General features: G+C 42.3%; 1 protein-coding gene across 1 annotated transcript in view; it reads right to left on the bottom strand.

The window, feature by feature from the left end:
* LOC115149410 (serine/threonine-protein kinase 17A) overlaps positions 1-4,434 on the bottom strand; it is a 42,672-nt gene extending 38,238 nt beyond the window's left edge. Inside the window, exon 1 of the mRNA XM_029692242.1 lies at positions 3,859-4,434. Within this exon, the coding sequence (XP_029548102.1) occupies positions 3,859-4,034 (176 nt within the window). The 5' untranslated portion in view covers positions 4,035-4,434. The remainder of the gene's footprint in view (positions 1-3,858) is intronic.
* Between the last annotated feature and the right edge of the window lie 11,274 nt (positions 4,435-15,708).

Genomic DNA, 15,708 nt, shown 5'->3' with positions numbered 1-15,708 from the left:
AGCACAGTCGAACACACAGGTGACACGAGCACAGTAGAACACACAGGTGACACGAGCACAGTCGAACACACAGGTGACACGAGCACAGTCGAACACACAGGTGACACGAGCACAGTCGAACACACAGGTGACACGAGCACAGTAGAACACACAGGTGACACGAGCACAGTCGAACACACAGGTGACACGAGCACAGTCGAACACACAGGTGACACGAGCACAGTCGAACACACAGGTGACACGAGCACAGTCGAACACACAGGTGACACGAGCACAGTCGAACACACAGGTGACACGAGCACAGTAGAACACACAGGTGACACGAGCACAGTAGAACACACAGGTGACACGAGCACAGTAGAACACACAGGTGACACGAGCACAGTCGAACACACAGGTGACACGAGCACAGTAGAACACACAGGTGACACGAGCACAGTCGAACACACAGGTGACACGAGCACAGTCGAACACACAGGTGACACGAGCACAGTCGAACACACAGGTGACACGAGCACAGTCGAACACACAGGTGACACGAGCACAGTAGAACACACAGGTGACACGAGCACAGTCGAACACACAGGTGACACGAGCACAGTCGAACACACAGGTGACACGAGCACAGTCGAACACACAGGTGACACGAGCACAGTCGAACACACAGGTGACACGAGCACAGTAGAACACACAGGTGACACGAGCACAGTAGAACACACAGGTGACACGAGCACAGTCGAACACACAGGTGACACGAGCACAGTAGAACACACAGGTGACACGAGCACAGTCAAACACACAGGTGACACGAGCACAGTAGAACACACAGGTGACACGAGCACAGTAGAACACACAGGTGACACGAGCACAGTAGAACACACAGGTGACACGAGCACAGTCGAACACACAGGTGACACGAGCACAGTAGAACACACAGGTGACACGAGCACAGTAGAACACACAGGTGACACGAGCACAGTAGAACACACAGGTGACACGAGCACAGTAGAACACACAGGTGACACGAGCACAGCAGAACACACAGGTGACACGAGCACAGTAGAACACACAACTCAAGTTGAGTTCCAGGCTAAATAACCAGGTTCATAATCTCCTGGCGGCTGGCGTACTTACAAACAACCCAACCAAATGAAACAGCTTAGTAGGGTAATTTATAAGTGCTTACTTCAGCTTTACAGCCGGATAACTTCATTAATCACATGATTTACAGAAATAAGCATACAAGGCCAACCAAAACAAAACACATGGTATCTACGTACGGCTCGCACTAGTGCCTCTATTCAGGCGTCCAGACATCGTAATGTAATGTTTCTCATCGAGGTGGTAAAGGACTAATGGTCATTATACCAGTTGGTTCAGTATGGCCACTGTAGATTGTTAGCCATCATGCATCTCCAGCTAACTTCATGACATCCATGCCTTATGGCTGAAAAATGTATTTGTAATCTGATTATTGCACCATACAAACACATTAGACATGTGCGTAGGCTCGGCCTAATTCAATTTAATGGGAAATGTTGAGTGTCACAGTAACAGAGGTGGTTTCAGGACTAAAGTGAATTCCAACTACATCTGAGACCTGGGAACACTGATTCCTTGTGGGCCTTTTCTAAAAATACTCTAGCCAATGTTCCATGAAGTTCCCCTATGGCAAAATGTAACTCATGTTCCCATTGGCAGGCACTAAGCTTCAGTCTCAGGCTAGATAGCAGTTTCCATGGTATTCTGCCAAACAAAAACACACATAGCAGAGGCAGCCAATCAGATACCATGAAGACAGAAATAGTATGGAGTTCACATTTTAAAATGATTGATCTACAGTTTGATGATCCATGATAAATGAATTAACAGTGAGTACGTTCATAGCAACAAACATCAGCTAGAGATTATGGTGCTTTGGCCAGAGGACGCTTGTGACCAGTCACCAGATGGGTACTTCCCTAGCAGCTGGTCACTGGGCAGAGGGAACGATGATCTGATTCGGATGTGGCTTAGTCAAACACTTTGAAGTGAGTGCCTTTGGCTAATCTCAGACGCAACCGCAGGTCATCTGATGCCACATTCTGAATGTTCCTCTTATGAAATAAATGGCTTAAAACGTCAAACAGACATACATAGCTCAAATGCCTTCTATAAAGGACAATGCCTTTGACATCCAACAGGGCGAACACACCTCTTATCAGCTTAATCCAATCTCAGAGGAGATATACCATAGGTCAGGAATCAGCAACTAGCCGTGGGACAATTTCTTTTCTTTTCTTGAGTGGATGGTCAGGGGACCAGAACATAATTACAAATCATTAGTAGACTGCAAATTGACCACAAGAAACCCAACCAGATATAACATATGACTAAAACATAACCATTTCAAACTTTGCTTACATTTATATAAAATCACACACACATATATACATACATACATATATACATACATACATATATACATACATATATATATATATATATCTTATTATGCGTGGGAAAACTTTGGAACAGATTTCCAAAATGTAAATCTCATGGAAGCTAACCTGCTGTAGGTTTTGCTTGGGGGCAACATGGTGCCATTCACAGGGTTGAGTGTGGTGTTTGCATTGCCTAGTCTAAGTGGACTTCTTTACAATGCTCACAGGGCAAAATATACTATGCCCTGACTTTGACTAGCATGTTTAAGAGAGCTGTGTGGAAAGAGGAAGCTGAGATATTTCCACTCATAAAAAACACACTGGAATCCCCCTTCTTCTTCTGTCAGTGAAGCAGAGGAAGAACCACAGAGTTGGCTCCCAGGAAGTGGACTAAAGCCATTATTCAGTGGTGAAGTTTGGAGTTTCAAAGTGCCAATGACAAGATAGTCTTGAAGTATTTCCCTTGGCATTATTGAATTGAGAGGGTGAATACAGCAGGCTATGCAGTATTTACCAGGTGTTTCATCATACTTTATAACATGGAGGGAGCTGCATTTAGGCTAAGTCTCTGCTGCAACTAAAGGCAATTTAAAACATACAGCCCATTGCCAAATAATTTGCTTAGATAAATGTAGATATTTAATCAAGTGTTTGTAAACTGCATTTTTTTATAGGAAGGAAAGGAATCTGTCCCAAGACAAGGCCTAGTGAAGACTGGCTGAAAACTGAGGGGAATTTCATTTTTCCTTACAGAAAATAACCCATGTGCTTCAGTGATGCTTTTTACAATTTATCAGACACATCAGCTCACATTGCAGTTCAAACACTCAGCAAAGATATGACGACTCGAGTGACCTTGCTGTGGACAAAATGCAAGTCCACCGCTATAGCCTGCCATGCATAGCCTTCTCCAGCATTCTCAAACAAGGGAGGCATGATTTTTCAGCTGGCCCCCTATATGCAAGGTTGAACATTAAATGCACTGATGGCTTGTCTCCAAGTGCACAATGACATTGATGCAAATCCCTTCAATGGATTCCCCAATTTACACAGATGTGTACAATCAAAAATACATGTTGCAACCCTTAACTGCTGGACAGAATATCATGCTATAATGTTAAATAAAATAATGTAAAATAACTTGTGGTGCAGATAAATACCTACACAATGACAGCAGGAAAGGAGATCTGAGTACCACAGCTAACGACAGATAGTATACCACAGGCAGAAACGGTGATATTTCAATATCAACTATTCAAGAAACGGCACAAAAATGTTCACTACATCTTCAGTATTATCAGAAGTATGGAAACAGACAGCCACAGTAGCTCAGAAGTTCTTCAGACAATTCCCAGATAGACAAACTGACAAGCTGGATAGATGCTCAGCACCAGATCAGTAACGTTATTTACTAAGAACGTATAACGTTAGTTACCTGCCAAGCTCTTTGCCCGGAATGATGGTGTAGTGGTCAGTGAATGGTTCATTCTTGATAAGAGTTTTGATCTCGGAAAGTAGCCCAAAACAGTTCTGCTTTGGTTCTGCTACCTGGCCATAGTGGCACTGCGTTCGGCTCCTTGTCTCTCCGCTCCGGGGACATTCAGGAATCATCGCGTCGATTCGGTCAGGGGCTGAATGTTTTACAGCGTGCTGTCCTCTCCTGTCACTTTAAAACAAAACAGACAACGACAGCAACCCGAACTTCCCTAGTAGGCTGAGAAGACTAGTAGTAGACGTTGGCTACAATATGACCACAAAAGTAGCAGTACTTCACTGCATTAGGAGTGATAAAATAAGACCGCATCCCTCATGGATATTTCAGAGGAGAAAACTGTTACTTTCATGTTTAAATAAATGATGTCGAAGCGTGCAACAATGTATCAATATTTTAAACTCAACTGACTGTTTGTAACCGGGCTGTCTAATCTGATTTCGCTCGCTTATCTGTCTGAACAACTGATGAAATAATATATTACAAATTTACAGTCAGATACTTTGTCTCTGTCACCGTGGTAGCGCCCTTGATTGACAAGCAATTTGACCAAATAGGGTGGCGCATGCTTCTTCACAACAGGCAGGGGGAGGGCTCTCCACATCAGTAATGTATATAAACCCTGGATTGTCCTGTTATGCATTGGCCAATGAGTGGATTTGAAGCCTGCAGTCGGCCATATTGGCCCTCCTCAGAAACGCAGTCCTCCATAAGAATGAATGGAATTCTACAGCATTTAATTTAAATGTTTCAAGGACAAAATGAATGTATTTAAGTATTTTTTGTTAACATTAGTACTTAATTTTGTAATGTTTATGTTTAGCTCACATAATATTCATCGACCTGGCTAAGGCTTCGACTGTCAATCACCACATTCTTATCGGCAGACTCAACAGCCTTGGTTTCTCAAATGACTGCCTCGACTGGTTCACCAACTACTTCTCAGACAGAGTTCAGTGTGTCAAATTGGAGAGCCTGTTGTCCGGAACTCTGGCAGTCCCTATGGGGGTGCCACAGGGTTCAATTCTCGGGCCGACACTTTTCTCTGTATACATCAATGATGTCGCTCTTGTTGCTGGTGATTCTCTGATCCACCTCTACGCAGACGATACCATTCTATATTCTTCTGGCCCTTCTTTGGACACTGTGTTAACTAACCTCCAAACGAGCGTCTATGCCATACAACTGTCCTTCCGTGGTCTCCAACTGCTCTTAAATGCAAGTAAAACTAAATGCATGCTCTTCAACCGATCACTGCCCACACCTGCCCGCCTGTCCAGCATCACTACTCTGGACGGTTCTGACTTGGAGTATGTGGACAACTACAAATACCTAGGTGTCTGGTTTGACTGTAAACTCTCCTTCCAGACTCACATTAAGCATCTCCAATCTAAAATGAAATCTAGAATCGGCATCCTTCACTCATGCTGCCAAACATACCCTCATAAAACTGACTATCCTACCGATCCTTGACTTTGGCTATGTCATTTACAAAATAGCCTCCAACATTCTACTCAGCAAATTGGATGCAGTCTATCACAGTGCCATCCGTTTTGTCACCAAAGCCCCATATACTACCTACCACCGGCCCTCACTTCATATTCATCGCCAAACCCACTTGCTCCAGGTCATCTATAAGTCTTTGCTAGGTAAAGCCCCGCCTTATCTCAGCTCACTGGTCACCATAGCAGCACCCACCCGTAGCACGCGCTCCAGCAGGTATATTTCACTGGTCACCCCCAAAGCCAATTCCTACTTTGGCTGCCCTTCCTTCCAGTTCTCTGCTGCCAATGACTGGAACGAACTGCAAAAATCACTGAAGCTGGAGACTCATATCTCCCTCACTAACTTTAAGCACCAGATGTCAGAGCAGCTCACAGATCACTGCACCTGTACATAGCCCATCTGTAAATAGCCCATCCAACTACCTCATCCCCATACTGTTATTTATTTTCTCAACTAGCCTACCTGGTTAAATAAAGTTGAAATAAAAATGAGAAAAACATATGTATTAAGCTCTGTAATAGAATAAATGTGGCAAAAACAAATGTACACATTAATAAATGCATTTCTATGGCTTCCAACATATTTTTTACAATGGAGGGAGAGTAACAAGATTGAGGCCTGGTGGCTTCAAAACAGCGCCCTCAAATAGTAATCTATTGTATATATATAAATCATTGCTCCATACCAGTTAGATCTGCTTACAGTGGGTGCGGTGCCAACAGTCTTATTCAATTAACTTCAATTTGCTTTAAAAATCCTAACTGGTAATCGGACACAGCACAACCATTAGGTCACTGGGAGAATTCCAAGGAAGATGTAATCCATCGATTGTCAATACATACCCCTTGTCTAACCTGTATCCATTTTCATAGTATTTTGTCATAGTAAAATCTGGGCAATGTACACAAACCTGAGCACATTAACCAGTGAGAGTCATCAGAATAGAAGAGAGAAGAGTAGAATAAAATATAATACTTCATTGTTTATCTAGTAGTAGTAGTAGTATTCGTAGTATTAGTATTAGTAGTAGTAATAGTAGCAGAATTAGTAGTAGTAGTAGTAGTTGTAGTAGTAGTGTTATTATTATTAGTAGTAGTAGTAATATAAGTATTAGTGTTGGTAGTAGTAGTGGTAGCAGTGGTAGTAGTAATGATAGTAGTAGTAGTAATAGTAGTAGTAGTAATGATAGTAGTAGTAGTAGTGGTAGTAGTACTGATAGTAGAAGCAGTAGTTGTAGTGGTAGAAGTAGTAGTAATAGTAGTAGTAGTAACAGTAGAAATAATAGTAATAGTGGTAGTAATAGCAGTAGAAGTAGTAGGAGTAGCAGCAGCAGTAGTAGTAATAGTAGCAGTAATACTTTTAGTAGCAGTTGTAGTAGTAGAGGTAGTAGTAGTAATGATAGTACTATTAGTAGTAGTAGCTGTAGCAGTAGTAGTAGCAGTAGTAGTAGTAGTAGTATTACAAATAGAAGTAGTAGTAGAAATAGTAGCAGTAGCAGTAGTACACGTAGTAGTGGTAGTAATAGTAGTAGTGGTAGTATTAGTAGTAGCAGTAGTAGTAGTAGTAGTAGTATAAGTAGAAGCAGTAATAGTAGAAGTAGAAGTAGAAGCAGTAATAGTAGTAGTAATTGTAGTAATAGGTGTAGTATCAGTAGTAGTAGTAGTAGTACTGGTAGTGATAGTTGTAGTAGCATTAGCAGTAGTAGCATTAGCAGTAGCAGTAGTAGTATAAGTAGTACTAGTGGCAGTAGTAGTAGTAGTGGTAGTAGTAATAGTAATAGTAGCAGTGGTAGTTTTAGTAGTTGTCGTAATGGTGGTAGTAGTAGTAGTAGTAGTAGTGGTAGAGTAGCAGTAATTGTAGTAGTAGTAGCAGTAATGGTAGTACTACTACTAGTAGTAGTAGTAGTAGTAGTAGAAGTAGTAGTAGCAGTAGTAGCAGTGGCAGTAGTAGTAGTAGAAGTAGTAGTAGTAGTAGTAGCAGGAGTAGTAGAAGTAGTAGCAGTAGTAATAGTAATAGTGGTAGTAAAAGTAGTATTGGTAGTATGAGTATTAGTAGTAGCAGTAGTAGTAGTAGTAGCAGCAGTGCTAGCAGTAGTAATAGTAGTATTATCAGCAGCAGTAGTGGTACTGGTAGTTATAGTAGTAGTAGTAGTAGAAGCAGTAGTAATGGCAGTTGTAGTGGTAGTAGTGGAAGGGGTAGTGGTAGTATTGGTAGTGATAGTGGTAGTATTGGTAGTGGTAGTGGTAGTAGTGTAGTGGTTGGGGTTGTAGTAGTAGTAGTAGTATTTTTAGTAGTGGTAGTAGTGGTAGTAGTGGTAGTAGTGGTTGGGGTTGTTGTAGTAGTAGTGGTAGTAGTGGTAGTAGTGGTAGTGGTAGTAGTGATAGTAGCGGTAGTAGTAGTGGTAGTGGTAGTAGTGGTAGTGGTTGGGATTGTAGTAGTAGTAGTAGTAGTAGTAGTAGTAGTGTTAGTGGCAATAGTAGAAGTTGTAGTAGTGGTAGTGGTAGAGGTAGAGGTAGTAGTGGTGGTAGTGGTAGTAGTAGTAGTGGTGGTAGTAGAAGTAGTAGTATTATTAGTGGTAGTAGTAACAGTAGTTGCAGTAGCAGTAGTAGCAGGTGTAGAAGTGGTAGTAGTGGTAGTAGTAGGTGTAGTATTGCTATTGGTAGTAGTAGTAGTAGTAGTAGTAGAAATGGTAGTTGTAGTGGTATTAGTGGTAGTGGTAGTGGTAGTAGTAGTAGTAGTGGTGGTAGGAGCGATGGTAGTAGTAGTAGTAGTAGTAGTAGAGGTAGTGGTAGTGGTAGTAGTAGTAGTAGTAGTGGTGGTAGTAGTAGTGGTATTATTATTATTATTGGTAGTAGCAGTACTCGCAGTGGTAGTAGTAGCAGGCGTAGAAGTGGTAGTAGTGGTAGTAGTAGTAATAGTAGTATTGCTAGTGGTAGTAGTAGTATTATTAGTAGTAGGTGTAGTGGTGGTAGTGGTAGTGGTGGTCTTGGTAGTGCTAGTAGTGGTGGTAGTAGTAGTGGTAGTATTGCTAGTAGAAGCAGTATTGCTAGTAGTAGTAGTAGTTGTAGTAGTAGTAATGGTAGTTGTAGTGGTAGTAGTGGTAGTGATAGTGGTAGCAGTAGTAGTAGTAGTAGTGGTGGTAGTAGTAGTAGTATTAGTAGAGGTATTGTTAGTGGTAGTGGTAGTAGTAGTAGTACTAGTAGTGGTGGTAGTAGCAGTGGTAGTAGTAGTAGTAGCAGTAGCGGTAGCGGTAGTGGTAGTGGTAGTGGTAGTAGTTGTAGCAATAGTAGTAGTAGAGGTAGTGGTAGTGGTAGTAGTAGTCGTACTAGTAGTACTGGTAGTAGTAGTATTAGTAGCAGTAGTGGTAGTGGTAGTGGTAGTAGTGGTAGTGGTAGTAGTGGTAGTGGCAGTAGCAGTAGTAATAGTAGTAGTAGTAGTGGTAGTAGTGGTAGTTGTAGTAGTGGTAGTGGTAGTAGTATTAGTGGTAGTAGTAGTAGTAGTAGTTGTAGTAGTAATAGTAGTAGTAGTAGCAGTAGTAGTAGTAGTATAACTGGTAGTAATAGTAATAGTAGTAGTAGCAGTAGAAGTATAACTGGTAGTAATAGTAGTAGTTGTAGTAGCAGTAGCAGTAGTAGTGGTAGTAGTAGTAGTGGTGGTGGTAGTGGTAGTTGTAGTGGTAGTGGTGGTAGTGGTAGTGATGGTAGTGGTAGTGGTAGTAGCAGTAGTTGTGGTAGTAGTAGTGGTAGTAGTAGTAGTAGCATAAGTGGTAGTGGGAGTATTGGTAGTACTAGTAGTAGTAGTAGTAGCAGTAGTAGTATTATAACTGGTAGTAATAGTGGTAATAGTAGTAGCGGTAGTAGCAGTAGTAACAATGGTAGAAGCGGTAGTAGTGGTAGTAGTAGTAGTGGTAGTATTGGTTGGTTTAGTGTTAGTATTGGTAGTGGTAGTAGTATTAGTTGTAGTAGTAGTAGTAGTAGTAATGGTAGGTGTAGTGGTGGTAGTGGTAGTGGTAGTATTGGTAGTGCTAGTGGTGGTGGTAGTAGTAATAGTAGTAGTAGTAGTAGTAGTATTGCTAGTAGAAGTAGTAATGCTAGTAGTAGTAGTTGTTGTAGTTGTAGTAATGCTAGTTGTAGTGGTAGTAGTGGTAGTTGTTGTGGTAGCAGCGGTAGTAGTAGTAGTGGTGGTAGTAGTAGTAGTATTAGTAGAGGTATTGTTAGTTGTAGTGGTAGTAGTGGTACTAGTAGTGGTGGTAGTAGCGGTGGTAGTAGTAGTAGTAGTAGTAGTAGTAGTGTTAGTTGTAGCAATAGTAGTAGTAGAGGTAGTGGTAGTGGTAGTAGTAGTAGTAGTCGTACTAGTAGTAGTGGTAGTTGTAGCAATAGTAGTAGTAGCAGCAGTAGTAGTGGTAGTGGTAGTGGTGGTAGTAGGTGTAGTGGTAGTGGCGGTAGTGGTTGTAATGGTAGTGTCAGTAGCAGTAGTAATAGTAGTAGTGGTAGTGGGAGTAGTGGTAGTGGTAGTAGTGGTAGTGGTAGTAGTATAAGTGGTAGTGGTAATGGTATTAGTAGTAGTAGTAGTAGTAGTAGTAGTAGTAGTAGTAGTAGTAGTAGTAGTACTGGGAGTAGCAATAGTAGTACTATAACTGGTAGTAATAGTAGTAATAGTAGTAGCAGTAGCAGTAGTAACAGTGGTAGAAGCGGTAGTAGTGGTAGTAGTAGTAGTGGTAGTATTGGTTGGTTTAGTGTTAGTATTGGTAGTTGTAGTAGTATTAGTAGTAGTAGTAGTAATAGTAGTAATGGTAGGTGTAGTGGTGGTAGTGGTAGTGGTAGTATTGGTAGTGGTGGTGGTAGTAGTAGAAGTAGTAGTAGTAGTAGTAGTAGTAGTAGTATTGCTAAGAGAAGTAGTATTGCTAGTAGTAGTTGTTGTAGTAGTAGTAATGCTAGTTGTAGTGGTAGTAGTGGTAGTTGTTGTGGTAGCAGTGGTAGTAGTAGTAGTGGTGGTAGTAGTAGTAGTATTAGTAGAGGTATTGTTAGTGGTAGTGGTAGTAGTGGTGGTAGTAGCGGTGGTAGTAATAGTAGTAGTAGTAGTAGCAGTAGTGGTAGTGGTAGTGGTAGTGGTAGTGGTAGTTGTTGTAGCAATAGTAGTAAAAGAGGTAGTGGTAGTGGTAGTGGTAGTAGTAGTCATACTATTAGTAGTGGTAGTAGTAGTATTAGTAGCAGCAGTAGTAGTGGTAGTGGTAGTGGTAGTGGTAGTGGTAGTGGTAGTAGTAGTGGTAGTGGCAGTAGCAGTAGGAGTAGTAGTTGTAGTAGTGGTAGTAGAGGTAGGGGTAGTTGTGGTAGTGGTAATAGTATACGTGGTAGTGGTGGTAGTAGTAGTAGTAGTAATAGTAGTAGTGGTTGTAATAGTAGTAGTATCAGTAGTAGTTGTAGCAGTAGTAGTATTATAACTGGTAGTAATAGTAGTAGTAGTAGCAGTAGTGTTAGTAGTAGCAGTAGCAGTAGTAGTAGTGGTCGTAGTGGTAGTGCTAGTAGTGGTAGTGGTAGTAGTATAAGTGGTAGTGGTAGTAGTAGTAGTGGTAGTAGTAGTGGTAGTATTGGTAGTGGTGGTAGTAGTAGTAGTAGCAGTATTAGTAGTAGCGGTGGTAGTAGTAGTAGTAGAGGTAGTGTTGGTGGTAGTTGTAGTATTTATTATTACTAGTGGTAATGATAGTAGTAGTAGTAGTAGTGGTAGTAGTAGTAGTGGTAATATAATCAGTAGTAGTAGTGTTAGTAGTAGCAGTAGCAGTAGTAGTAGTGGTCGTAGTGGTAGTGCTAGTAGTGGTAGTGGTAGTAGTATAAGTGGTAGTGGTAGTAGTAGTAGTGGTAGTAGTAGTGGTAGTATTGGTAGTGGTGGTAGTAGTAGTAGTAGTAGCAGTATTAGTAGTAGCAGTGTTAGTAGTAGTAGTAGTAGTAGTAGTAGTAGAGGTAGTGTTGGTGGTAGTGGTAGTATTTATTATCACTAGTGGTAATGATAGTAGTAGTAGTAGTAGTAGTGGTAGTAGTAGTAGTGGTAATATAATCAGTAGTAGTAGTTGTAGTAGTAGTAGTTGTAGTAGTAGTAGTTGTTGCAGTTGTAGTGGTAGCAGTAGTAGTAGTAGCAGTGGTAACAGTAGCAGTAGCTGTTGTTGTTGTTATAGTAGTAGTAGTAATGGTAGTAGTAGTGGTACTAGTAGTAGTAATAGCAATAGTAGCAGTAGTAGTTTTAGTAGTAGTGGTAGTAGTAGTGGTAGTATTGGTAGTAGTAGTACAGGTAGTAGTAGTAATGTAAGTACTAGTAGTAGTGGTAGCAGTAGTTTAGTAGTTATTGTAGAAGTAGTAGCAGTAGCGGTAGTAATAGTAGTAGTAGTAGTAATAGTAGTGGTAGTAATGGTAGTAGTGGTAGTAATAGTAGTAGTGGTAGTATTAGTATTTGTAGTAATAGTAGTAGTAGTACTAGTAGCACTAGCAGTGGAAGTATCAGTAGCAGTAGTAGTAGTAGTAGTAGTAGTAGTAGCAGTAGCAGTAGTAGCAGTAGTAGCAGTAGCAGTAGCAGTCGTAGCAGTAGTAGAGGTAGTAGTAGTTGTAGTAGTGTTAGTGGTAGTTGTAGCTGTAGCAATAGTAGAAGTATCAAACCAAAGCAAATTGGATTTCATCATAAACATGTATTTTACAACATCTCAATTCTGAAAGGCAAAGTCATACAGGACAAGGTAGTTGAAAGGGAGAGAACGAATGACCAATGGTTTCCCAACAGGCTCCCTCTTTTTGCAATATATAAGTCACATCATAAAGGTAAAGTAGCAATTTGAATGCACATCTAATCTATATACAGTATATCACAACTTTTCTGCCACTTTTCAACTGATGATATAAAGATTACTGTTTTACCTTGCTGTTTCCAAGGGGATGTAACATTTGGAAAAATATGAAAATAAATAGTTTGATTTAGAAAATAACACAAATAAGGTCCTTATAAACTAACTTACAGTACAGTACAGCTACATGACTCTCCACATTTATCGCTGCATCATTTATTTTGAAAACTCTGATCAAGCTATGATCTTAAATATTTGAATAGTTAATATCAATAGCGTCACACTTAAATAACATAGTATATGCTTTTACCAAGGGATGCCCAGGATATTCTATGGATAAAATCCTTCATAAAGCCAGTAAAAATAGACTATAGACTGGCGCAATAAAAAAAATACAATGCAAGACAATTCCAACAAAACTACTTATTTTCTACATGACACATTGACAGTCATTTGAATTGAAGGTAGTCAATTCAATAAGTGATTTGAATATAACATGCTTCTACTTTTCAGTTTTGTAATGAATAGTAAGGTGTAGATTCACGCGCAGAGCGCGGAAGATGTTTATTAGGCCTTAGCAGAAGGCAGGAATCGTGGTCGCAGGCAATTGTCAAACACAGGTAGGCAGTCAAAAACAAACAATACCTCACAACCATTCAAACAGAAAGAACTGAACTAAATTGGGAGCTGATGAGACCAGATGAGAAACGAACACAGGTGAAATCAATGAACAAAAATGAAAGACAGGGCTACGTTCCAGAACACAAAGAAACAGGGCTACGTTCCAGAACACAAAGAAACAGGGCTACGTTTCAGAACACAAAGAAACAGGGCTACGTTCCAGAACACAAAGAAACAGGGCTACGTTTCAGAACACAAAGAAACAGGGCTACGTTCCAGAACACAAAGAAACAGGGCTACGTTCCAGAACACAAAGAAACAGGGCTACGTTCCAGAACACCAAGAAACAGGGCTACGTTCCAGAACACAAAGAAACAGGGCTACGTTCCAGAACACAAAGAAAAAGACACAAGGTTGACTAAGAAAAGAAAAGCAGTACCTTACAGTACCCAACCCCCCCTCCCCCCTCCCCCACCCACCCTTTCGGGTGTCAACCCCGAAGTCAGGGAGCGGTACGATCCGGACGGTTATTGTGAAATGCCTGAATCATCTCTGGGTCGAGGATGTCTTGTTCGGGGACCCAGGACCAGTCTTCAGGCCCATAACCTTCCCAGTCCACTAGGTAGTGGATGCGACCTCTCAGGCGCTTGGAATCAAGGATGGCCTGTATGGCGTATGCAGGTTCCCCTCCGATGTCCAACGGTGGGGACGCACTGCGGGTTGAGACTGAAGGATGAAAAGGACTGGAGGTGACCGGTTTTAACAGAGGTTTTTTAAGGGAGTTCAAATAATGCTAAGGGTAAGGGAGGTCAGGTAAAGGTAAGGGAGGTCAGGTAAGGGTAAGGGAAGTCAGGTATGAGTAAGGGAAGTCAGGTAAGGGAGGTCAGGTAATAGTAAGGGAGGTCAGGTAATGGTAAGGGTAAGTGGGGTCAGGTAATGGCAAGGGAGGTCAGGTAAAGGTAAGGGAGAACAGGTAAGGGTAAGGGAAGTCAGGTATGAGTAAGGGAAGTCAGGTAAGGGAGGTCAGGTAATAGTAAGGGAGGTCAGGTAATGGTAAGGGTAAGTGGGGTCAGGTAATGGCAAGGGAGGTCAGGTAAAGGTATGGGAGGTCAGGTATGGGTAAGGGAAGTCAGATAATGGTAAGGGAGGTCAGGGAAGGGAGTTCAGGCAATGCTAAGCAGGGTCAGGTAAGGCTAAGGGTAAGGGAGATCAGGTAAGGGTAAGGGAGGTCAGGTAATGCTAAGGGGGGTCAGGTAAGGGTAAGGGAGGTCAGGTAATGCTAAGGGTAAGGGAGATCAGGTAGGGGGTCAGGTAGGTGTAAGGGTGGTCAGGTAATGCTAAGGGGGGTCAGATAGGGGTAAGGGAGGTCAGGTAATGGTAAGGGGGGTCAGGTGGGGGTAAGGGTAAGGGTGGCCAGGTGTCACGTCCTGACCAGCAGAGGGAGTAGTTGTTTAGTATTTTGGTCAGGACGTGGCAGAGAGATGTTTGTTTTTGTATGGTGGGGGTTTGGTGTGTGTTAGAGAGGGGTGTTTGATTTATGTGTTCCTGGGTTTTGGGTGTATGTTCTAGGTTAGTTGTTCTAGGTTGTATTTCTGCATGTTGTCTAGTTTAGGTTTTCTATGTTTAGATTTGGGTGCTGGACTCTCAATTGGAGGCAGGTGTTTCTCGTTGCCTCTGATTGAGAGTCCTATATATGGGTAATTGTTTGGTTTAGTGTTTGTGGGAGATTGTTTCTTGTTTTGCCTGTGTGAGCCTTACAAGACTGTTTTGTTGTTCGTGAGTTTGTTATTTTGGTGTTCACTTTGATTTCAAATAAATATCAAGATGAGCATCCACATTCCTGCTGCGTTTTGGTCCTCCATTCCAGACGACAACCGTGACACCAGGTAAAGGTAAAGGGGGTCAGGTAGGGCTAAGGGTAAGGGAGATCAGGTAAGGGTAAGGGTGGCCAGGTAAGGGTAAGGGTGGCCAGGTAAAGGTAAGGGGGGTCAGGTAAGGGTAAGGAGAGTCAGGTAGTGGTAAGGGGAGTCAGGTAGTGGTAAGGGGAGTCAGGTAGTGGTAATGGTAAGGGGAGTCAGGTAATGGTAAGGGGAGTCAGGTAATGGTAAGGGGAGTCAGGTAGTGGTAAGGGTAAGGGGAGTCAGGTAATGGTAAGGAGAGTCAGGTAGTGGTAAGGGGAGTCAGGTAGTGGTAAGGGGAGTCAGGTAGTGGTAATGGTAAGGGGAGTCAGGTAATGGTAAGGGGAGTCAGGTAATGGTAAGGGGAGTCAGGTAATGGTAAGGGGAGTCAGGTAATGGTAAGGGTAAGGGGAGTCAGGTAATGGTAAGGGGAGTCAGGTAGTGGTAAGGGGAGTCAGGTAATGGTAAGGGGAGTCAGGTAGTGGTAAGGGGAGTCAGGTAGTGGTAAGGGTAAGGGGAGTCAGGTAATGGTAAGGGGAGTCAGGTAATGGTAAGGGGAGTCAGGTAGTGGTAAGGGGAGTCAGGTAGTGGTAAGGAGAGTCAGGTAGTGGTAAGGGGAGTCAGGTAGTGGTAAGGGGAGTCAGGTAGTGGTAAGGGGAGTCAGGTAATGGTAAGGGTAAGGGGAGTCAGGTAATGGTAAGGGGAGTCAGGTAGTGGTAAGGGTAAGGGGAGTCAGGTAGTGGTAAGGGTAAGGGGAGTCAGGTAATGGTAAGGGTAAGGGGAGTCAGGTAGTGGTAAGGGGAGTCAGGTAGTGGTAAGGGTAAGGGGAGTCAGGTAGTGGTAAGGGGAGTCAGGTAATGGTAAGGGGAGTCAGGTAATGGTAAGGGGAGTCAGGTAGTGGTAAGGGTAAGGGTAAGGGGAGTCAGGTAATGGTAAGGGGAG

The sequence above is a fragment of the Salmo trutta genome, chromosome 2 (genome assembly GCF_901001165.1).
Source record: "Salmo trutta chromosome 2, fSalTru1.1, whole genome shotgun sequence".
Lineage (NCBI taxonomy): Eukaryota > Metazoa > Chordata > Actinopteri > Salmoniformes > Salmonidae > Salmo > Salmo trutta.
The sequence above is the reverse complement of the archived record's forward strand: the minus strand, read 5'-3'. Positions and strand labels throughout refer to the sequence as shown.